Consider the following 25,009-nt stretch of genomic DNA (forward strand, 5'->3'; position numbering starts at 1 on the left):
TTTGCCCAGGAGAAAGTTACAACTCTTGGGTCTTAATCTAGTTTGCATGGGACTAAGATCAAGTAAACTGCATGACAATTGATAGAGAAAAGTTTTGCTCCCTAAGCTCTAAAAGCTGCCAGCAATGGTTCCCAAACAGTAATAAATACTTCAGCCAAGTTGTTTTTTGCAGAGTACTTGGTGGGAGCAGAAATACAAATTCACCATCAGAGTGCATGTGCAGACTTACCAGACGCTGCAATTGCCACTAACTAAGAAAAACAGCAAGGTGAGAGTAGGAAACCACATGCTGCAACTGTACCATGTACCTTTAGGGTTCCTTAGCCACTTCTTCAGGTGTCTTGTCCTCCACAGAAACTGAAAATGGACACAAAACAGCAGTAAGAAACATTGGAAACAACTCATTTGACAACAAATAGTTAAGTCAGTTGTTTCCTTTAGCCCAAAGGATCCATTGGACTAATGGGATACAATTTACAAAGTCACCTTTGGTATGCAGATATATTTCCTTTTAGCTTTCTAATTCTACGTGTTAAACAGTTCAGAGGCCAAACTTCTAAACTCCTTTAAAAACCTCTGCAGTGATGATTTTAACACATTTTTCTTTGCATCCAATTGTATCATTCAACTTCAATGGCAATATAAGATCACTTACAGCTGCATTGAAACACTGTAAGGTTTACAAATATCACATGCTCTGTATTTTTCTTGACACCAATGTAATTTACAAAAATTCTGCCTTTTAAATTAAGCCACATGTTTTCACAGGGTGTTAAGTCACATGCAGCACAAAGAAGGATTTCTTGTTCTTAATGAACTTCTAGCCCCTTCGCAGGGCACTGAGCTCAAAACATTCCCATGGTCCAACTTAGTAATGCCTATTTCTATTGCACTGCACATAATTTCAAAATTAAATTTTATGCTAACACCACAAAGGCAAACACAGTCATCACTAGCAGACACTATGCATCACTCAAGTTCTGTATGTTCTTGCAGCTCATCCAGGGAAAGCAGCCATTAGTGTTTTTCACAGACAAAACATTTCAGACCCAGCTGGACTCCTGCACCTTCTGACGTTCGCCCCGACTCCTCAGCATCAATGTCCTGGTTCCCTGAGGGTGTGTCAGAAATGTCTTGAGCTGCTGAGGCTACTCCTTCCTCGACAGCATCTGAGTTTTCCTCTTGGGCAGAAGAAGCTGCAACATCCAAGACTTCACTCACAGTTTCTATGAATCAAATTAGAGAAATAATTGTCTTGTCTTTCCATTCACCTATGTAAATGAAGGAGAGAAGTCAGGGCTCTCTCACCTGCCTAACACAGGTGTTTGAATTAACTGAAGGCAACAGAATCTATGACATGTATAAATCTTATCATGCAAATAAAAGTTTGCAAGTGGAATTCCAGAGAAGTCATGACCAGTGTCTGACTCTCCCCAACCCTAGGGCTGAAAACTATAAGCAAGAGCTATTTTCATTTCTTTAGATAAAGGTACATATTCTCTAAAGTACGTATTATCCTACAGATGCCCTCATTTTGTTTTCTGTTTTCTGTCAAATTATTAATGATGTGCAAGATGGTAATTGTAAAGTTTCCTTGGAAATAATCCTAGTCTGATCAACACCACAGGACATTACACACACTCCCCATAACCTTGCAAAGATGTTATGAGTAGTTTTAACGTAGAAGTGTCCCAACACCAGGCTGAAGTGTCAGGCTGCAATTCCAGTGTAGCATGATTGCCAACTCACCATTTTTCAATACTCCTTAAGAATAAAACAATCTATCTGTATACAAAGTCCATAATATGGAACATGTCTATATACTAACTGAATTTTGAAGCAGCAACAGGAAAAAAAAACAACAAGACAGGAATTGCTACCTTTGTCTGTATAGGAAACAGCTGCGCTATAAAAATAGTATTTTTAAAATTCAGAAAATTAGATATTTTATAGCTAACATCACTTGATGTAATGCAGTATATTTGCTGTGGTAACAAGATGCTGGTTTTGAGTTTGCAACACCAAACATTCAGTTTGAACCTTCTCTCTCACTTATAGTGTTTGATCTTGCTAATTTTTGTTTATTTCTTGTGACATTTCAGTGTTTAATTTCTTTCACATTAAGAAGAGGAGACCAGTAAGCAAGTAGAGGGAGCAACGTGGACTTTCCTGCTTTTTAATAAAACCCTACTTCCTTTGAAAGGGAATTGTGTTTGTCACCTACCTGGCTGAAAACAAATGTTAACACTTACGCCACTTGTACTGAATGATTTGTCTCTGGTCCAAAATATTCTTTATAGCTATCAGAAAGGCAAGCTACTACAACAAAATACAGATTCCTCACCATGTATCCATCCAGGTCTCTGCAGAGTAGTTGTCACTCCCTAAAATACAAAGGGCCTTGTTGCAACATGGATCATGTTTCTGAAAACCTGCATCTGTAGATAGGAGTAGTTGTCCTTGGTTACCACAGAAAACTCTAGACGGTAATTTTGAGTGGCTTGCACATCTGTTCCTTGAGGACACGTGGCTGGAGTTTTGCAGGAGCCACCTTGCAGGTGCCACAGCTGAAGTGGTCTTTCCCAGAAGAGAAAGCTGGAAGTAGCTCATGGTCTGGACACACAAGCGCAGAGCAACGTGTGCTTACACGTGCTCACAGCAGCTTACACCAGTTCATTATGCATCCCTCAAGGCGTCACCTCCAGCAAAGATTCAGACTGGCCCATGAAGATTATTTTGGCACCACTCCTTTACAAAGTGTCTCTTGATGCTTTGAGCACCATGAAGATAAATACCAGTCTATGACCATGGAAGCTACTCTGAGGATTAATCTGACATACCGGAAAATATCTCTGTATTTTCTGGTGGCTTGTATATGGCTCAGTCTTGGAACAAGCACTCAGCATCCCGCTCACCAGGTGAACATGTTTTTCTCTGTTCTTGGGAGGTGCTGTGATCCCAGGAGAACACCAGATGGACAATTACCTGGCAAGCTGAGAAGGAATTCCCCACCTCTTTCAGAATCGGGAAACCATATCACCCCTTCTCTGCTGGAGCCCCTCACACCCTCTGCTGCTGACCAGCCAGTAGCACAAAGCATTACAAAGTTTAGGAACTTCTTGTTGTTTCTCTGAACGATAAATTTAATCTCAGTGCTATGCTACTCCCTCCTTTTTTTTTTTCCCCCATTTTTTTTTTTAATCTGCATGCATTTCGTATTTTATCAGTCCAGCTTAATCTCCCACAGTTGTTTCATGTAAAATCCTGCAGTAACATCCTATTTCATATGAGATTTTAATCAATGGCTGGTACAATGATGACTCATTGTCTGTAATCTTTCGAAGAAGGATTTCACTTTACTAACTGTTCAGTTATTGCAAAGTTGTTAATCCTGTCATGAAACTCTACAGAAATCAATAGATGTAATTTAAATAAATTCTAACTTTTGTTAGTTCAAATACTAAAAACATGAGCTTCCGTATTTTTTCAAGATAGACTTGTAGAGAAGTTACAGCATCTTAACTGGTTCTGCATTATTGTCTGAATGCTGATCAATTTGAAATTCTGAAGTCTCGGTATTTCCTTGTGCAGCGATGACTACGACCCATGTTCTCTATTTACACCAGCTTGCTTACAACTTCTATAGGCTTTGGCTGAACAAAATAATCTGCATTGTGCAACTGCTTTTGTGCAATGAAGACAGACAGTATTTAAGTGCTGTTTATATTATGTTTTCCACTGAATGCCCAGCTACTTCATTATAGATATTATACAATATTCCTTCAGCTCCTTAACATCTTTAGCACCCACTTGCAGTGCTCCGGTTAAATTGGTCAGTCAAATGATGATTCACTACAACCCATACAATTTTAAAACTGCTAAAAATAGTAATGTTCTTGATTTTTTTGGTTTCTTATTATATTCTCAAAAGTGTTTTGTTTGTTTCTCTCTCCCCCCCACCCCACTTCTCCTTAATCTGAGAGGGGCAGGGAGGAACCTCATATCATTCATCAATAGCATTACTTCACTGGGTGTTTTGTTCCATTGCCCCCAAACCTTAATAGAATATATTACTCTGCAGAAGTTATATGCTTCATCATTTCATACAAACTATTATGTCCAGTAGCAAAATCTCAGCCTTTGTGTATATTACCTATTTTTCCTGAAAGGTTGATATTTATTTTTCTTATGCCAACTTTAAGTTTCCCTCTGAGATAAGTAGCTACATCCTAGTATCAGTGGCTACAGTTTTCTTCAGTTTTGCCAGGTATTTGAATATACTATTGCATTGAATTAGGAGCTTAACCTTCTTGTGCATTCAGAACAGAAAAGGACTTCGAACCTCAGAAAAATCATACTAATCACATTTACTAGCTGTAAACTAATCATGGTTACTAACTGTATGTCAGTGGTTAGGCTTTGCATATTGCATAAACAGCTGTTCTGAAGCATTCAAAGGGATTTTAACATACTGAGGATTTCGAGGACAAAAGTCCTCAGGCTGGTTAGACCCCTGACATATTTCCACTACACAACCATCAGTACTTAAATCAACATCTTTGCAATATCCATTGCTTACATGTAACTCTGAATCCTAGTGAAAATATGACCTGTTTCTGCCCTGGACAGTTATATGCACTCTCAAGTGCTCTTTAGCTCCTCTACCTTACAAAATAACCATTTTGAGAAGAAACACATCCTTCCAAATTGCACATGAGGGAACAGAACATGATGGGGCAGCACCAGCAGCACATTACACATGCACCAAACACAATACCAAACCATTTATGTTATGAAAACACATCTGGTTTGAGTTGAGTAAATACGGAAAAGGAAATTGATTTTACAGACAAAGGGAAATGAAGTTTTGGGGGTTTAATTTTTTTTTTTTTTTCCCAATAAGGCAGTGGCACTAGGAAGCTTCAGTAGCTTATTAGTATGACATCCAACATCTAGTTCCACCTAGAAACATAACTTTTAGGAAGCTATCCCTATCATTTCAGGAGAAAAATAAAAAAAGCTGCCTCATGTATAGTTATTCCTGTAATATTTAAAGACGCAATTTTTACTCTTAGAAGTGCTACAGCTGCAGCACTGGGAGCACAGGACTCTACATTTCTGTGCATTCACAGTAGAACAGAAAACATTCCAAATCCAGAGCACTTCTGCATCCTCATGATCTTCAATTGAATTGTCTGAATTTTGGTGAGCTCAGCATTCCCTCAGCAGACCAGAGAAGCATAAGCAGGGACTTGCATGACCTGTATGACTGACTGATCTTTGCTCCAGCTAATAATAAAAAATAACAAACTCCACATGCACAGATTGACTTTCTCTTGATAATAATAATAACAATAATTTTTTAAAACCCAAACAAAATAACAAACAGCACAAAACCAACAAAAAACCCCATGCACATGGATTGACTTTCAGAACCCAGATCCTACTGCTTGCATAGTATCTTCCTGCAAAGCTTTCAAGCATTTAAAACAAGCTTTTCAACTTTCCAAGCAAGTTTTCATGCAGAATCAGCCTGGGTTTTTGTCTGGAACACAAAGCTTTAGCCTGAAATTAAACCAGCTTACACTGGCAGTCATGTCCTGCTGCCTGGGAAACACTATGCTATAGGACAACCTTGAGCAGGCAGGTGTAAGGGAGATACGAAGCAAACTGAGCTGGCACTAATGATGGTAAGTGAAATCTGCCAAGAACTTGGTTCTTGCAAGAATTTTCATAGAAAATAGTGTTTCTGATGGCATTTCTACAGGGCATATATGGCCAGGCTTTAGCAGTCAGCATTCATACATCTGGATTTTTCCAAGTCACTTCATACATCATGTGTGAAAGCCAAAAAAGCAAATGACCAATTGTCCAATACGTACGTATTATTTCATATGTCAGCTTTCATTGACCGGGATTGCTGAAGAGAGCAATAGGATGAGATCAAGAAGAAAAACCAAACAGTTTACTACTTATTCTACTCATCTACAGTCATGTCAGCATTGCCCAGAAGAATAAGCAGACAGGCTGAAATTGAGAAGTTCTGTCTAAGCAAGCCTGGACTACTCCTGGAGCAGGATACCTTCCTCTCCTACAACACCAAAGTTTCTTTAGTCCTCATTTAAACAATCTTATTTTGCATGTAGAAAGAATCTATTCTAGAAAGGAAATAACTGCTTTCCTCCTTCCTCAGGCAGGTGAAACACTTCACATACTGAAAGAAATACATCTCTCTCTTAATGCGCAAAAAAGAGAGGAAACTGCCTCTCACAGAGCAGCATTAGAAGAAGTCCAAGTTTTTTCAAAAGTGAGGGGACACTCTTGGAATTCAGAATTTTACACCTACAGCAAAATTTTTACCACCTTTGGCCAGTCAACTCAGCACTACAGCAATAATCTCCTTGTTCAGAGTGCTTTTGTGTTGAAATGTTTGATTACTTGTAGTATCTATTGATACCAATTCACAGGGGATTGATGCAAACAGCCAGTAGGCATAATTTAACAAAATTTTATATTAGACTTTTAAATCTATCCAGCCTTTAAGCTTTTACCTTGTATTTTTAAGTGACTTCACAAGTATGTTTTTCTTATTTACAATACATATGGAGAAGAAGAGCTGCTCCAGATTTTATAACGAAAGCTATGTGCAGTTTCTTCCTTGCTTGGGAAGAGGTAGGAATTCTTTTTCCTCCCAGGTTGGAAGTTTCATGACAAGATCATGCAAGATAACCACAGCATTCTCAGGAGTACAGCTTATATTTTTTTCCCCAGTTCTGTATTTCCCTACTAATATATTTAAAACTATCACATTTTTATTCTAATCCTAATCCTTTGATTAATTTTCAAAGTGATATTTCCAGTTAGAAACAACAACAACAAAATCTGAACAGGCACTGGTTTCCTGCAATTGTAAAGATATTTTAAAATACACTTTTCTAAGTGAAGCATTTTACCTAAAGCAGTAGCCTTCATATCATTATTTTTTTTAAAAAAGTCAATAGGAGGCTGGTATCTCTAATGCAGAATGTCAGATTCAATTACTTTTAAAAATATAAATTTGCAGAAGAATTTGGCTTTATAAAGCTAAAATAATACAAGTCAGCCAGCCTAATACAAATGGAATCTGCCTGAAGCACACAAACCAAAGCTGGAGTACAAAAGAAAGCTTTGATATTTCAAGCTGCCTATAACATAACCAATGCCACAGTTATTCCAAAGAAAAAAACAAAACAAAACAAAAAAACCAAACAAACAAAACCCCAAACACATCAGTTTTAATTGTGAAAACAAAAAATATTTCATTTACTGTTTTTTAGAGAACTAATCATACCAGAACCTGATGCTTTTCTTCACCTAATCTCCTCAGGCTGAAAAGCTTCTCTTCAGTAAGCTCCACGTAGGGTCTCAGGATGTCCCCTGAAGTGTTAGGATCAACAGAGCAAAAAAATTCCCTCTTCCTTTTCATAGTTTAAAGACACACTAATGGAAAACTGACAGTGGAGTAGAATTCACTTTTTAAAAGTCAAATTCTACCCTGTTTAACAAGGAATTAAAGAACATCTTTGCAAGAGACTGCGAAATAGTGCACAAGAGGTGGGGTAACTCGCTCCCCCAGATCTAATCCAGAGGAGAGCACAACGGTAGCTGTAAGAAACTGTGACTCCCTTTAAGGCCAACTTAACACATTTTGGTTCCATCATATCTGCTTTAAGGGAAATGGAAATTAAGTTTGTTCAACAGTGGCTTTTGTTCTAACTCCTGAGATGGTGGTGACAGCAGATGTCCCCTTCTTTCCTCTCATCACAAGCCACCTGCCAGCCCAAGTACAGCTGACTTGGGTTCAGCACCTCCTCTCTTTGCTCAAACCCCCATCGGCCACCTCAGGAACAGGAAGGGGGGGAAATAATCATCACCATGTCAGTTTGGGACAAAACATGTAAAACTGTGTATACAGCCCTGTGAAGTAAGCAGGTGCTTCAGGCTTCGTTGGCCAAGAAGACAGGGGGAGCTCATTACACAAAGCTTGCTGATACCACAGTATCACAGTATGTTTGGGATTGGAAGGGACCTCAAAAGATCATCCAGTCCAATCCCCCTGCTGGAGCAGGAACACCTAGGTGAGGTCGCACAGGAACAGGTCCAGGTGGGTCCACCAGGAATATCACAACCACCAGGAACGTCACTCAGGACTATTTGAAATGCTCTCCCTCTGCTCAGTGGCCTTTCATTCAGTGACCATTTAGCATTATAATAACCTAGAGTATGTTATCCATTTCTTTACAAACAAAAAACACCTAACACTTAAACATTGTTCTTTTCAAGCCAAATCTGTAGGATAATTAACCACAAAACCAACGCTGTGAATTCAGCACTTGAGTTTCAGGTGAGAAAAAATAAACCTCTCTGATCTACATGCTAAACCAAATCATGGAACTAACCATTATTTAGAAAAGCACTGGTTATTTTTCAGTCCCATCAGTTCCTCGAACGTGCAGGACAGGAACTAGTGGCTGGCAACTGCTGAAGCTCACATTGCTCTCAAGAAATCGTTTGTGCAACTGCACTGGCCCAGCCACCCTCTTTTTTGGACAAAAAAAGAAGGCAGTCACAACCTTCCCTACCTCGCAATGCCTCGTCACAGCCCACAGGTGTCAGGAGCTTCCTCTCTTTGACATTGCAGCCATTCCATAAGCTAAAGCCGAACCAGAGGTTCAGAGCCCAAGGTCTTTGAGAAACTGACAAACAAAAGTACACAGGGATTCCTAATAATCCTGCCATTATAAAAATATGAAAGCTTTTTCTCTTTGCAAGTCAACCGTAAGTAATCCAAATAAAAATCCATGATGTTCAGATGAGTGCCTAAATCACAGTGTTACGATGCACTTTTTCAAGATAATAAAATTTCTTCACTCCATACAGCAAGAAAAGAACAACTTCATTCAACCAAACACTTCACAGGCTGCTTGTGCCTAATTTAGGTCACTAGGTCCTAAGAAAATCCGTGTTAGTTCATATTAATGACCAAAGACTCACTTGAAGAGAGCTTATTCTGCAATAAATTATTAAAAAAGGATTCAGAGATGCCTGCAGTGATCAGAATAAAAGCACAACACAGTGCATACCACATTAATCCAGAATACGATACAATACTTCATACAATTTCAAATATATTGTTTTTCTATTCTGCAACAAGGATTTGTAGCAATGAGAAGTAAGTTACATTGTGTTTGGTTGGTTTTCTTAAACAAACATCTAGCTGCTGATGGGAATGGATCACCAGGAAAACTAGTGCAAGTTAACATAAACAGCATATGTGAAAATGAGATAATAATTCGATTTATTAAATCCTTCAGAAGTTCTAAAAAAACCTTTTCATTAAAGTTAGGCATTTTTTAACACTCTATATAAAGTCATGCATGAAGTTTTACTCATATTGTTTTTCAAAAGAGCAAAGTTCAGCATGCTGTTTTGTGAAAAGGGTGTTTCTCTCTGCAATGAAAAACACTAACCAAAAATTAATATAAAAATCCCATCATTACCACCATTGTGGTTTGAACTGCCACCACAGGTACTACTACTTAAGTAAATGCTAACAGGCTTTGTTGACCAACCTGAGTTCTTGCTTTCCAATTTAAAGAAATAAAGTTATTGTTGGATTTTTTTTAATCTTGACAATGAGCTATAAATATTCTACTAGTAAGAATCAGTAAATCCATTTTCTCCTTAATAGTGACAATCATTTAGGCATTATTCACTTCAAGTCATTTTACCAGCCTCAGTATTTTTGGGAGGCTACTTGTCCCCTTGTTCCACAGCAGACAAATGGAAAGACATTTATTTTATGAAGTTCTCCCCCACTTATTTGTTTGCACTCTTAGCTGGGAAGTTCTAAGTTTGTTGCGTTTTTTTTCATTTTACCGGGATCTTCCTCCCCAGCCCAGTTAATGCTGTAAAATTATCTTTTCAGCTAAGCTGATCAAAACTGAACAGTCTCTCCCTTTACCAGCTTGTGTCTTCAGATATTCATAACTTCTACAGAGGTATTTTCTATAATAAATACCATTCACATTCTTCCTACAGAGATATTTCCAGTTATGTTATGACAACTCATCTACAAGCTCAGTTTTATGGAAGAAAAACAGGAGGTAGAGATAAGAGAATAGTGGCCAGGGTACGACAATCAGAGAGATGTAAGATAAATGCAGCAGCCCAAGGGACAGATAAAGAAAGTGATAAATGCGAAGCAGAAATACCCCACAGAAGTTCCATAGATATGGATACTTCCCCAGTAGCATAAAATTCACATAATTCAACTTTCTAGAGCCTAATCTAGATAGCTTAGTCTACCATAATCAATGAAAAGGAAAAAAAATCCTCTAAAAGGAGATTCAGAATAGAAAACCTTTATTACAGTTGGTAATAGAGCACAAATTTTATCAGACCATATGAATACTTTCGCTGATTCTATTTGTCTTCCATTACAGCAATCTTCATCTAAAGACACATTTAATGCAATGAAGTTCTACACATGACAATAACAAATAATAGGCCTGTTATGAGATGCTTCTGTCCTCTACAAGCAAGGTTGAGAAGAGATTAAAAAAAAGTGTATTTATTTTCATGAGGTCCACCTGTGAACAAGTGGTATAATCATAAGGGGTAAGGTCTGCCCAGCCCTATCCACACTGCACCTCACCCCAGCACCTAAGGCTGTAAAGAGCTGCAGGCTGCACAGCTTTTCCTCCTTTCTCCATCTCACACAAAAAAACCTGAGCAGGACGTGTTTGTTCTACTGAGCAACATCATTCTGAAGAGCTCTGAATAAGCATGAGCCATTGCAAATTGCTGAAAAGTCCTTGAAGTAATCTCCAAAATACTCCCAGTGTCATAGAATAGATGGGAAAGCATTTGAATACATATCCAGAGTTTGGCAACCTACCAAGCAAAAACAACATACGCTGATGGCATCACGTGTTTCTGTCTGTTTGGCATCACTGTGCGATTGGGTCAGCAAAAGTCCCGTCCAGAAAGCAGTAACTCCTGCCCAGTGCAGCCTGTATTTGTTTCTCTAGGCTGCAGACAAATGGCATTGTAATGCCCTTCGAAGCTTAACATGGAAATATGGGCACATTCACACACTAATCCCCCCAAAAACTAGTTACTCAAATAGTGTTTGAAATAATAAACATAGACCATATCCTACAATACTGACAAAATTAGAAAATAACCTATGCTGCAGAAGTCCAAGAAAGCACGTTTTCAGACTAATTGCTTTTGCAGTCAAAATGGCCAAATCCTCAAGCCTCAATACTAGAGTTGGAGAAAAGTTTATAGCACCAACCAAAAAACTAGAAGTCACTAATGCAACAACACTGCCTCATCCAAATAGCACCTTGCCAATCTGTGCATTTTATAGCATTTGTGCTATCTGTAGACAAATTGGTCTTCATTTATAGTGTACACTAAAATGAGAACAGTAGGAATCTTACCAACATGAGGCAGTAACCCAGAGTGACAGTGTGACAGTCCAAGTAACAAAAAAGTACAGAAGATGAAAATTTAAAGGAAGCTAAATCTTGGGAACAGAGTTACATGGCATAATGCCACCTTCTTTTTCAGCAACAGCATTTCCCAAAATTTCAGATACCAGTAGCAGGTTGAAAACTGCTTAAATTGAGGCAAGGAGATAATTCCAGCCAGATACAATTGTAATTAACTTTCTAAAAATGAAATTAACCTAATTAAGTATTAAGTACCAACCTCCAAGATCAGGGCTTTTTTTTGCTTTGGTTTGAGGTTTTTTGCACAGCCATGTATAGTAACACATTTATGTTATTTGTATACATATGCACATATACATGCTGGAGATGAACATCTATTGGCTACATACCTTGCACTTCCAAACATATTACAGAAAGTCTTAGAGATTAAAAGAAACAATTGCATTTGAAAAAGCAGAGTTTCACTAATAATGATAAAAATTCTTGCACCTTCATCTGCAGAAGTAACATCAAGCTACCAACAAAACTAATAAAAATTATTTAAATAAATATTATTTTTCAAAGGAAGTCTGCTTTTCCCTTGGAAGTTCTGAAAGAAGAATACTTCTCTTCCTCAGTAAAAAACATGGATACACTTTCTTTTTCCCTCTAAATGGAGAGAACACAAATGATGAAGATGGTTAAATGCAAAACTGGAAGGTATTTCCAGAAGGATTTTAATTATAAAATTATTTAAAAAAATCCCACAGCTGTTTACTGCACAGAAACACTGAATGAAGTGGTACATACAGAGCGGAGGACTTTTGAATCAAAATACCACCTTATTCTATTTTAAACATCATGTCAATGGAAATGAGCCTTTACATAGCTCAAAGGAAAGAGACACTGGTTTAAGCTTGCATGTGCAAGACCACGTGCTGCTTGTTTAAACCTTCACGAGGTCCAGAGCCAGAGACACCCATCATCTCCTCAGAGAACAGAGGGAAGAACGACTTCAGCGGCCTTGCTGGTCTACTGCAGATGGGCTGAGATGAGAGCGAGGAGCAGAGGAACACTAATGTGACCTGGTGGCAGGAGAATCTGCAGACTTTGCAGCCTCCCAGGGCAGGATTCAGGTTACACAGAAGTCACAGAACCTCACAACAACTGCTTAAGAGATTCACAGGGTTCACCCTTCATCTAGGCACACCTGTTAAGAACAATTACTTACACCAGTCTTCACCAGGCACCAGTGGCATGAGAGAACTGTTCTCAGAACCAAGTTTTAACAACCGAGTAATGCAAAGGAGAACTGGCAACACTACGTCAGGGAGAACGCTCCCTTGCTTTAGAAACTAGTAATTACCGAGGTGAAGTACAATGTTTTAGCTAATACACAATATCCTGATTAGAGGGTGGAAGGAAGTTGGCTGAAACAACAGGCAGAAGTTTCTCAACAATTTTATATCCCACCGGTTCATTTCCACCAGATTTACCACATAGCAAAGAATAAGCACTGCAGTAAGATTTGACAGAGGACACCTGAAATGACCCTCAGAATCCCCTATAAATATCAGCATAACAGAAGTGCCATTCTAGTGTCATTTTCTTCAGTAAGTATGTTGCCAGAAAAAACAGATCTAAGAAATCAGTAGTTTCTAAATAGCACATCCACTTCCAGTCAACACCAGCAATAATTAACAGTTACAAGACATACTGACTCTTACAAGTGAGCACTAACTACGTGAAGTCACCACATCTACAATTAGATCCTCAGACTTAATCCACTTACGCACAATGTTTCTCAGGGAAGATTGTAGCTGCTTCCTCTTCAACAGAGCAACAGGAATATTTACCATACGGAAGATCCTACCCTATCCAACAGCTAACAAATACCTCTAGATAAGCAATGTGAAAGGAATATTCAACCACTTCCAGATACAAGCAAGTGCTCACTCCTTAAAATGAAATTTTACAATTGCTCGGTAGAGCAACAGAGGTAAACACTGCAAGACATGTTAAAACATTATCTCTTAACAGATCTGATTCACTAACCTTAACATATACATACTACTTCCTTTCTAAATGAAATGGTCTAAATATTCCACAGAAATTGAAATTTTTAAGGATTTAGGTATTTTAAATATTTTGTATATGTAAACAGTAATATACTTACTTGTACTTTTTATTGCTATATTACCTTCAGTAGGTTGGACCAAGTGTTGTTTTAAAATGTCATTTGTAATGGATTGTTTTGCAGACAACATAGGAGCTATTCAGACATGAACTAAATCCCATTCATACCTAGAGCTTTCATAAAAGTCAGACATCTGAAGTGCTGCACCATTTCTCAAGTTCACTTGTTGAAAATGCAATTAAGATGCATCCATTCCTCACTAGCGTCACCAAGGAAAAAGGCAAAACCAGTTCCAGAATCGGCTAATACTTTTCAAGGTGCTATGATAACCTCCCATGGACTAGTAGTCAAAATACTTTAAATCTCAGTTTGACTTGCATTTTAGATATACTCTCTCAAGTAGATGTTTGTTTTCTAAAAGAAAGTGAAACATAGGTGTGCAGTAAAGATTCCATGTTTAAGTCGAGATGAAAACCCAGTGTATGCAATACTTGCTACTGTCACAGTGAAGTCTTCCCTTCCAAAGCAAGAACTGGACTGAAGTTTCCCTTTCATGATAGGCTCACAAGTTTTTGTTGTTGTTTGTGTTTTAACTGAAGACACAAGATGAAAACATTTACTGCCTTCCCTATCTACTGACAAATTTCAATTTCTTTTTGTGTGTCCCTTCCAACTTTAGCTTTAACAAATAAAGATGTAAAAGGATAATTCATTGCTCTATACTTACAAGTTAGCAGTTTAAAAAAAAAAAAAGTGAGCTTGCTGAAAAAAAAAAAAAAAAATGAAGTTAAATTATAACCCTGTGTTTTATGCAACTTATGGATAGCTTTGCATCTCTATTATTGTAATTTTTAAAAAGTATAGTAAACCAGAATATTTCAAAACCCCTGACAGTTCAAAACACTGGATATGTAGCCACTAAATCATGTAAGTGCTTAATACTAATTTGATGCTTTATCAAATTTTGAAACTTTAAGCCTAGTATACCCTTAACACCGAGTTCACAATAACATTTTGTTTGCTATGCAAGATTATGTTGACATTACATGGGCAGAACTGCTATAATTTTATGGGGTGAGTATCTTAGGAACAGCCAGGGAAATAGAGTTAGTTTCGATGCCTTGACAAACCCTTAAGGACTAGAACACTGAAACAACTGTTGAACTGATCATATTACACACTGACCTTCATGTAAGATCTTAAAGAAATAGAATGGGGTAGTGAAATAAACTTCTCATTCTACTAGCTTTAGACAGTAACTCTGGTGCCACAGGCAGCATGCTTTTAAAGACACTGATTTAATAAACCTAATTACCTTACACTCATGATATGTCAAGGTGGCACCTGAATTAGCTTTCACTGTAGAACAAACTCCATTAGTAATACTGTCATTTGTTCTTAACATTCTGTATCAAGAGGCAGAGTTTTAGAATCCACAACACAGACACGCAAAAACCACAATCGTAAGTTAACCTTGCACTGCAGCAGCTTCTGAATTAGCAGCAACTTCCACATTAGCAGCAGGTTCCTGCTGTGCTTCCTCCACAGCAGGGGATGCCTCTGGAGCCGGTAAGTCATTCTCCTCTCCAGTTTCTGGAGATACCCTAGAACTCTCATCCTGTGCTGCAGGTCCCACAGCAGCCACTGCGTCAGCCTCGTCCATGGCTGTCTTCCCTTCAGTGACTTCAGCCATCTCTTCTTCATCACCTTTTAAGGATTTATTTAATACAATAAAGAGAGTAAAGCACATGCATGCAACACAAATTCATCAACTATTTCTTAGCATCATCATCATTTAAATTTAAAATGGGAAGCTAAGCTTTGGGACCAGAATTTACGAAGTCAATAAATCAATAATTAATCCCTCCATATTGCCTAATCTTGCACCAAAAGATGTTTACAAGTAGAGGAAACCATATGCTTAATTACTGAGCTTCATAACTGCTTTAGTGTAATAAGAAAATAAACTGTGGCTTAAAGCAAGTGACTGCAAGAGGTGGAAGTGCAGGGATTGATCAGAAAGGACCACACCAAAGTATTACTCCAAACCCACTCTGCTGAAAGGGCTGGTGATAACGCACTCACAGGCGTCACAGGGAGCAGGATTCTTGTTTGCATCCCATAGTGGGGCTACCACACTGGGAATAAGACATTTGCAACCATGCCTAGAAGCTCTTATGAAGTTTATTACCAATCAGGCTCACAACTTGGAATCTCTGCAACCCCCAGGTGTGCCTCCAGTTTGTGCAGGGCTATTTTCAAGGTAGGCTAGCTTGGCTGGCAATAACTACAATAACACAGAGCACAACAAGTGATTAGTTTTTAGATTTGTTTTGCGCCATCTCTTAGCTCTATGATGGCACGAGTACTCTGCTATCCCTATTCACCCTGCTTTCTTTAAAGCTATATTGATTGCACTGACATCACACTTGGGAGTGCATGAGCCATGGCACTCAAGTGAGAAAGATAAGGTCTGTTGGTGGAATAAATCAGTGGGCCCTTATTGAAACTAGGCATAGAAGAAAATAACTTGCTAATTTTAAGTGGTCAGCATTTACCTTACTAGAGATAGGACCACTCATGACTGATCATTTACTTTTTGCAAGTCCCAGCTGCCTTTCAAAGACTTGTCTAGACTGCTGTGGGTCGCATCCTTTAGAATCTGAAAAACCCAGTGTTTCCAAAGCATGCGTTACTTCAAACTCAGCTGAGACAAATCATGAATAACTAAGAGCACAAAACCACAAAGATGGACAAACACCATGCAAACATGCACTAAAATCAGGTTAACAAAATAAAGTTGTATAGCAAGTGTTCATTGCAAGTTTACCACTAGAACCAGCTCACCATGTGAGAAAATAGAACTGGAAATAAAGTTTGCAATCCAGTGTATAATAAGTGAGAAGAGAAAGGAAAGAGCTTAAAGAAACACAGTCAGAATTTATTTTATTATTTTATATCTGTTTAAAAGCTAAACAGATGAATTTTATTTCTTTGTTTTCTTATGCTAGTGCAAGCCTATCTCTTTGTGTTCAGGTTTTAACACAAGTCTATCCATCGCTCAGTAAAAATCGAAGTTTTCTATTATGCAGTCTGACCATGTCCCTTTAAGAGAATGCTATATTTCAAAAAACTAAATTGATTACACAAAGAACAGACTAACAGCCAAGCTCAGCATTCAGTACACTTTATTGGACAGTCAAATATAGAGTGCATTCATTCAGAACAGCCAGCCATCATCTCAGAACTGCCTTCTACAAAGCAGATTCAGTAATAAAATCAATATGGTTTGGCCTTGCAATCATAGGTAATTCTTTTAAAGTCTCACAAGTATGGAGTTTTAGAATAGGAGGTATAAAGTCATCCCAAGGTAGGCTGTAAGGTACGCAATGGTGAACGACTGTCCTTTGTATTTAACTTCCTCAGGTTTGGAAAGAGATTTCCCTTGTATTTTAGTCTGGAAAGTGTAAAAGCAGAGTACAGATTAGAAAGATTGAATCAGCTTGCATCAAGTTAAAAAGAAAAGTCATTGCTAAAAAAAAGGAGGAAATCAGGAATAAGTTTAAAGGAGACATATGCAAATGGAAGACAAAACTCAGCATTCGCTAAATAAGCAAGTAGAATGTTCTGCAAGGAAAGCATCATTTTACAGTTCAAATGATGTCCCAGACTTCCTGCTGCTACTTCGAGTCAGGCTTCTGCCAGGGGCCTTTTAAAATCCCTCCATACATTTGAGAATAGCCTTCAGTTAAGAAGAGCTACAGAAAATTATTATTAGAACTTTTAAAAAATATCTGATATCATTCATTATAATACCATTAAATATCACTTCAACCCACTAACAAACAAACAAGCCTAGAATAGTATTTGATTGTTTTTCTTGCTTTGACAGCCATGTTTGCTACATGTAGTTCTTCATAACGAATATTTTGGGTTTGGGCACAAGGGGAGAATTTTCCTTAGGATTAGAAACCACTAAAATAATTCAGATCAGGAGACTCTCTCTCTGATCAGCGGCTCCCTAATATTAAATTATTCCAGCTAGAAAGTTCTACTCTTACTAATGACATGCAGCAAATATGCCATGAATGTGCTGTTTGGCATGCTGCTTTTCTGCCCACAATTTCATTTTGTTCCTAGCACTGTTCTATAGCTTGATTTTACGTGACCCTAAAATATTAAGAGCAATTAAAAATCATTTTCTTGAAGTAATCTTATCAGCAATGCTTACTGTGAAAAACTGTAAGGACCAATTGAATCTAAAGAATGCACAGGGAAAGAGGCTACAGTGGCACTTCTGGGAAAAGCAATACTATGGTAACACTCTGTGACAAGATACACACAAAAATATGACTATGCAGGGAACAGGAAAAAGGGGGAGGAAGAGTGATGTTTATTCTTTTGAGAAAGCACACAGAGGATTCCATAGGAAAAGAATAGAAACCTCTTTTGGGAGAATACAGTTGGGAATGAGGAAGGATTTAGAAGAGCTGATTCAATAGTAGTTTTGTATTGTGAATTGGAATTACCTACTCAGAAGTTGAATTAAAAACTCTGGGTTGAGCATTTATTCAGGAGTCCAAAACTGAGAATAATAAAGGAAACAAGTCCCAGTCATGTTCACTGTATGGCTGGATAAATGTTTTGGACTTCTTATTATCAATAATAAAGAAGGCAGCAGTCATCTGCCAATCACAGTATCACAGCATGTTTGGGATTGGAAGGGACCTCAAAAGATCATCCAGTCCAATCCCCCTGCTGGAGCAGGAACGCCTAGGTGAGGTCGTACAGGAACATGTCCAGGCAGGTTTTGAATGTCTGCAGAGTAGGAGACTCCACAGTCCCCCTGGGCAGCCTGTTCCAGTGTCTGTCACCCTTACTGAGAAGAAGTTTCTTCTCAAATTTAAGTGGAATCTCTTGTGTTGCAGCTTGATCCCATTACCCCTTGTCCTATCATTGTTTGCCACCGAGAAGAGCCTGGCTCCATCCTCATGGCACTCATCCTTTATATATTTATAAACATTAATAAGGTCACCCCTCAGTCTCCTTCTCTCCAAACTAAAGAGACCCAGCTCCCTCAACCTTTCTTCATAAGGGAGGTGCTCCACTCTGCCAATGGTTGTGACTTTCATGTAAATCATAAAGCAGCACAAAGCTTTGGATTATGGGATGGCCAGAGAGTACCTGAAGTCAGAATTAAGTAAATTACAGAGCACCGAGTACTCCTAACCCAGTCTCAGGCAACACAGGTACAGCTTTCAGTGGGCAAACAGCACCCATGGCTATGCTGGTATCCCACACTAACATTTTGGGAGATGGGTTAAAACTCAGTACCTTGCAGAAGTGAACCTTAAGAGAAAAGGGAATATACTGACATCATTTTGAGTGCCCTAGAAGGTTTGCTTAATGCTTTCACACCTGCCATGTTCTTCTGACTACGTTAGTCAGAATGTAATGAGTGCAATCCTCATTTGTTCCCTAAACAACAGGTGACTAGAAGGAAATATCTACTTTGGTGCTGTTTAGATTTTTCATTTTAGGGTCAGGGAAGGATTGCATTCAAATTCAGGCCAAATTCTCAGCACCAAAAATCAAGTTTAAAAATTATTATTTTCAGCTGCTTAAGAGAAAGGAAATTAAGGTGTTTTGCCATTTTAAATGTTAAAATCTGTGACTTTAAAGTTCTAAAACTGAAGGTCACGTTATGGAATTTCAAGAATAACAATTTCAAAGTAAATAACTTCAGAGGCAGACAATTCAAAGCATGTTCTCACATTGAAAACAAAATTTAAACTCAGCATACTATACTCAAATTGTTCTTTGTGTGGATTCAAATATATTAAATCAATTCTCTAGATGTCAGCATCAGAAAAAATAAGCAGCTTCAAGTGCTATGGCTTCATTAATTTATTTTTTTAAATAACAACCAAATAAAAATATTAAGATCCTTTAAAAAGCCTTTTTTAAAAAAAAATATAATTGCTTTTCCTAGCAAGGCCATGCTTGCCAACGTTCTCTTTTATATTAGCGCTCCAGTAACACTAATTGATGGAGACAGAGACAACATTCCATTACAAGTATTTGAACTAACATGGTCTAATTATTTAAGCATGAAGAGCTAAGTAAGAATTTGCCATACATTTAGGTGATGTCTGCTTTTCATTTAATCCTAAATTAAAATGGACAAAAATCAAAGTTGTGGAACAAGAAGTGGGTTCTATGTACAATATTTTTTTAAAAACACAGTATTTTTCCTCGCTCAACACGGCAAGATTGAACTGGGTTCCCTGATATAACACGTGGCCTGAAGCCAAATTGTTGATTGAGAAAAAGATATTATCACCTACCCCCAACAAACAAAAGAACAAAACTGTTTTTGACAGCATTATGCCTTTAGTCAAGTTTCATTAAGCTTCCAGTAAATCAAATGCAAATACCCAGTATACAATTAATGGTTCACATTAACTCTTTCTATCCAAATAGACCCCTGCACGTTGCTCACAGGTCAGATTCACTGCCTTAACACCAAGTCCATTCCCAAAATTTGTGCAGATGCTACTTTGTTACAGAGCACTGCACAACCACGGTTGTCTTTACTCCCAGTCACAGAGCTCAGACGAGGACTTGGACAGGGGTAAGGCCTGATTAGACTATGTAGAAATCTGTTCCACACCCTCATGTACCTGGGGAACAAGAGAGAAGATCTCAACTCACCCCTGCCTTTCCGTGACTGAGCTCTCTCGTGAAGAATATCCATATGTTCAATATAGTTGCTGCGGGATGAACTGACTACTCTGTAGGCCTGAAAGGAAAACAAAATAAAAAAAAAATAAATTGCTAGATCCCTACAAAGTTACCAAAAAAAAAAAAAAAAAGAAGGAAGGGGGGAGAAGGGGTTTTAAACCTTGTTTAAACAAGTACTACTGCTCATCTTAAAAGCCATATCAAATTATGCTAAACAAGGTTAAAAAAAAAAAGAATCTATTGCACTATAGTAACATATTTATACATTTCATATTTCTCCATTGTTAGAAAGCAAATATAATATACCATGTAGCTTTCAAAGCTCTGCACTGTTTCAAGAATTGAATACAGTATTTTAAAATACAATTACAGTCAGATTACTTAAAAAAACCAAACAAAACCCTATGGTAAAAAGGTAACAGCAAGAGAATGTATTATTCTTCCAGATATGCAATCACACAAATTGGACATTTAGACTAAGAAGATCCTACTTACCATTCAAAAGGATTATTTTGTGCGAGAGAGAAACACGTTCCTCTTTGGGATGTGCTAGTCACTACCTCACCATGCCAAATCTTGGATGGGGTATAAGGAAGCTACAAAATGGGGGCTTTAGGGACATGAAGCACAAAGTGTGATATATTTAGATGTAGGGAAGAGAATGATTACCAAAAGGCTTGACAAAAGTAGATATTTACAAAACTCTAACATGCTTTTACTAAGTAATACATTTTATTAGCTTTATTTGTGCCCCAATTAACAAGGTTTACATTCTCCCCTTGTGGCTTCAGACATCTCATTTTATATCTGTCTTGCCTGCTTCAACATATTCTTAACATTTGTGGTTGACACAGAGAGGCCATTCCATCTTTGGATGCATCCATTCCACATAATTTTAAATATGTTTTCCACTACGAATGACAACAGCCCTACACATCAGAGTAACAGTAAAATAAGCAAGCAATGGGCATTGAGTTTCACTAGTTTCCTTGAACTGATTTTAAAGTTTGGCTGTGTTTAACTATGTGCTACGACACCTGCATTCTGTTGACGCACCTTATACAAAGCCAACTCAGAAAGCACAAACAGGCCCATTCCCAAACACTTACATAAAATAAACCACCAAAAGCAGCAGCACCAGCAAGGAGATAGTAAATCATGGTCTCTCCAGAAGAGCCAGGAACACTCCCAGATGCCATCTGGCGAAGAGGTGCTACGAAAAAACATGATTGAAATTGATGTAAAATACAATCACAAATCAGAATGATGGAATCTGAACTCTGTATGGGAAGGGATGAATTTAAAAGCTGTAACAAAACTGAGGTAGAGCTCAGCAATGTTTAGTACAAGAGTAAAACGGGGCATAGTACCTAACTGAATGAGGTACATAGCTCAGTTCTTCCTAAGAGAGGAAGATTTTCCATGAACTACGCTGTTTAGCAGGTTCCAAGTACTGTATGTTATCTGTGTAGACTAAGGAACGCAAAGATGTTCCTGCCTAAGGAATGTAAAAGGATTAATCAGTCTTGCAGCAGTCATGATCAGCAGAGAACAAATTGTCTTCACTTTATTAGCAGAGCCCTTCAAGAAAAAGCCTTTTCCTTTGAATTCACGGGCTTCCAATCTCAAATTGACTGCTGACATTTATATACATACCCATAAGCTCAAGTGCTGGCCAACAGGGCAAACAGGCAGGATTACACAATGTAATCACTGATCAAGTACTTATTCGCCAAAACAGCAGCTTTACCCATTTATTTTTGTTCACTGTTTCTATGGGTTTGACGCTTGCCACAGCTTTGGATTCTTCTGTACATCTCAAAAAGAGACTAATGAAAAATACATGTAGTTCTGTTTGTCGACAAAGCTTTCAGCTGAATTTCACTACTTCATCCCAGATGAGCACAGATGAGAATTGATTCATTGAAAGGGTGCTGCTAGACATAAAATCGCTCTGAGCATTGCAATCAGTAGCTGCAAAAACAGCCTCAATCTCAAAATATTGCCATCGTGTGCCAGATTACGTTTAGCATCATCTGTCTCATGACACACTTTTCAGACTCCTTTTCAAGCGTCATGCATCCTAATGCATCGTCTTATATTTATATACACGTTCTGTACTAATTTCTCATTAATGCCTTCCTCTTAAAGGCTGCCTGTGACAGGTGGGAGAGTACTCACTGAGCTTACACTCATCCTACACGGCCTGAAGATTTTTTTTTTTTTGCTACTGGTTACACAATCCCTGATGCGCCAAAAGCCATGGCTGACACGCACCGGGCTGATTCACGCTCCCTCCCGGGGCCGACACAAACCACTGCGTTGAATATCCACCTGGCCTTGGGGTTTCACCCCTTTTTGTTGTCGTTACGAGGTGGAAGCGAAGCAAACGGCAGTCCCCCGGCTCCGGGAGAGGGTCACGCCAGACCGGCACCCCGACAGCTCCCACGAGCGTGGGTGCACACGGCCGCACCGCGGACGCTTCTCCCAAGGGCACGGCCCCGCTGCGCGGAGGCAGGCGCTGTCCGCCGGGGGCTCCGGGGCGGCCGGCCAGCCGTTTTCCGAGCGGCGGCGGGGAGCGATGGCCAAGCAGCCGCACCGGCTGCCGCCTGCCCGTGACGCGGCGGGGATCCGCAGCCGCGCGCTGTAACGGACCGCGCCAACGGCCGCAGCGCGCGCCGACCGCACCTTCCCCGCGCGCTCCCCGCCGCAACCCCCGGCCCGCGACCTTCACGCGTCCCCCCCCGGTCGCGCAGAGGCGGAGGCGTCACCACCCGCCCCGCCCCGCGCTGTCCCCTTGACCTCTACCCGGGCCCCGGGTCGAGCTCCGAGGCGGCCCTCGCGTACCACGCTGCTTGAGGCGGCTCGCAGCAGAGGGGGCTCGGCTCAGGCGAGCGGCCAGCACCTGCGAGGCGGCCCTGCAGAGATACATGGTGGCAGCGACCGCGAGCGGAGACCTCGGGCTGCCGGACACCGCGAGGCTGCGACCGCGGCAGAAGACACCGGCTCCCCGCGCCCTCCTCCCATGCGCAAGGGCGGGGCCGCCGAGGGGCGGGGCCATCCCAAGTCCCGCCCCCTGGCACATCCCGGTGCACCTGGGAGGCCCCTCGGCCCGTTCGGTGCGGGGGCGGTGGGGCCGGCGGTACGGAACGGCCCTTTGCCCCGTGCCTGCGGCAAAGCCCCCGCTACAGAGCTGGGAAGTGTCTCCCCAGGTCATGGCGCCGTGCACCGGGAGCGTCTGCTCGGAAATTACACACAGCCGTCAGCACTCAGTACTCAGAACGAGACGGCAAGAACGACTCGAGAAACGCGGAGTCCTGGGAAAGATATAGAGGATTTCATCTACCAAGGAGGCGGGGAAAGAAACACATTGCTGTTTTACTGGAAGTTCTTTAAGAGCATTCCTTTGCCAACAATTCCTGGAGAAATCAACTGCATTTACAGCAAATGGCACTGGGGTTGAACACGAGGACAAGAGAGTTTAATGCTGATGGTGAAAGACTGGAGGAAATGAATCACCACTGTGGGATCACATTGGCTGTTAAAGTCATAGGTCTTTCAGGGTCGGAGCTGCACAGCCACCCTCCACACAGGTGGTTGTCTCTTGCTACTTCACCTTTTTCGACACACAGCTTTGACCTTCCCACAATGCTTATTTAATGCCGTATTCTGCCGATTGTCACAATCTTATTTTTCTGTCCTTTGTCCTTGACTGACCTTGACATTTGAAGAGACGGCCAAGACATGTGCAGAAGGCAGCGTTCACATGAGAGACTGACAGCGCCTGTGCAGTCTCACCACGGAGGTTGTGGACACCTCTCAGACAGAGAGCAATGCCAAAAATGCAGACCGGGAAAGCCAGCCTCCCCTCCATGACACACATGAGCCCTGGGTAAGGGCACTGCACACACTCCCCCTCTACAGCCCCGGAGAAAAACCACAAAGCCGTCACTATGCCTCAAGCTGCCGACTATTGCAATTTAAAGGAGCAGCTCCTTGGGGAACAGCAGGATGCGGCTCCACATATGACAAGTCTCAAAGAGCTGCAAAACAGAAGAGAAGCTGTTCCCGAGAGAACCAATGTAATAGCCATTTATGAAGGGGCAGACTAACAAGCTGTCTCCAAGATTGCAGACTGAACTTTCATCCTCATTTTCTGAAAATACAGAATATATTTTGATTCTGCATGGAGCAAAGCAAACTTCTCAGCAAGGAAAAAAACTCACACAGAATTTAAAGGCTGGCCATCTCTAATTTTTGCTTTGGCTCTGAGAATAATTCATTTCTGCTCTAGGGATTAAAAATAAATAAATAAATAAATAAAAAATCAATCCAGATGTCATTGTTTACTGCAGGGCAACAGTAAACCATGGCAGATGCTCTCTGTTAACCCCCCCACCCTCCCCCCAAAGGAAAGGTAATAGGAGGAAAAGGGAGAGAGACTTTCATACTGGAAAATTTTAAAGTGTTTTACTAATGCTACTAATAAATAGAGAAAATAATACAAAATATATGAAACCATTCTCAAATTTCCCAGGGCAGCCCAGCGCTTCTGGACATCCTGGGCTGGACTCTGCAGCAAACCGGAACTGGATTCAGGGATGCAGGGTCTGGAACCAGGCCTCAGACCATAGGGGTGACAGGCAGG

General features: G+C 39.9%; 1 protein-coding gene across 1 annotated transcript; it reads right to left on the minus strand.

The window, feature by feature from the left end:
• Positions 1-310: 310 nt before the first annotated feature.
• Positions 311-23,365, minus strand: MGARP (mitochondria localized glutamic acid rich protein; the record flags this gene model as incomplete). Its single annotated transcript, XM_080344025.1, has 6 exons — positions 23,209-23,365; positions 21,471-21,574; positions 20,332-20,419; positions 15,091-15,324; positions 1,068-1,226; positions 311-357 (listed from the first exon to the last, which is right to left on the minus strand). The coding sequence occupies exons 1-6, from the start codon at positions 23,291-23,293 to the stop codon at positions 311-313; spliced, it is 717 nt and encodes a 238-aa protein (XP_080200151.1). The 5' UTR covers positions 23,294-23,365.
• Positions 23,366-25,009: the final 1,644 nt, after the last annotated feature.

Source organism: Nesoenas mayeri (assembly GCF_963082525.1).
Source record: "Nesoenas mayeri genome assembly, chromosome: 4".
NCBI lineage: Eukaryota > Metazoa > Chordata > Aves > Columbiformes > Columbidae > Nesoenas > Nesoenas mayeri.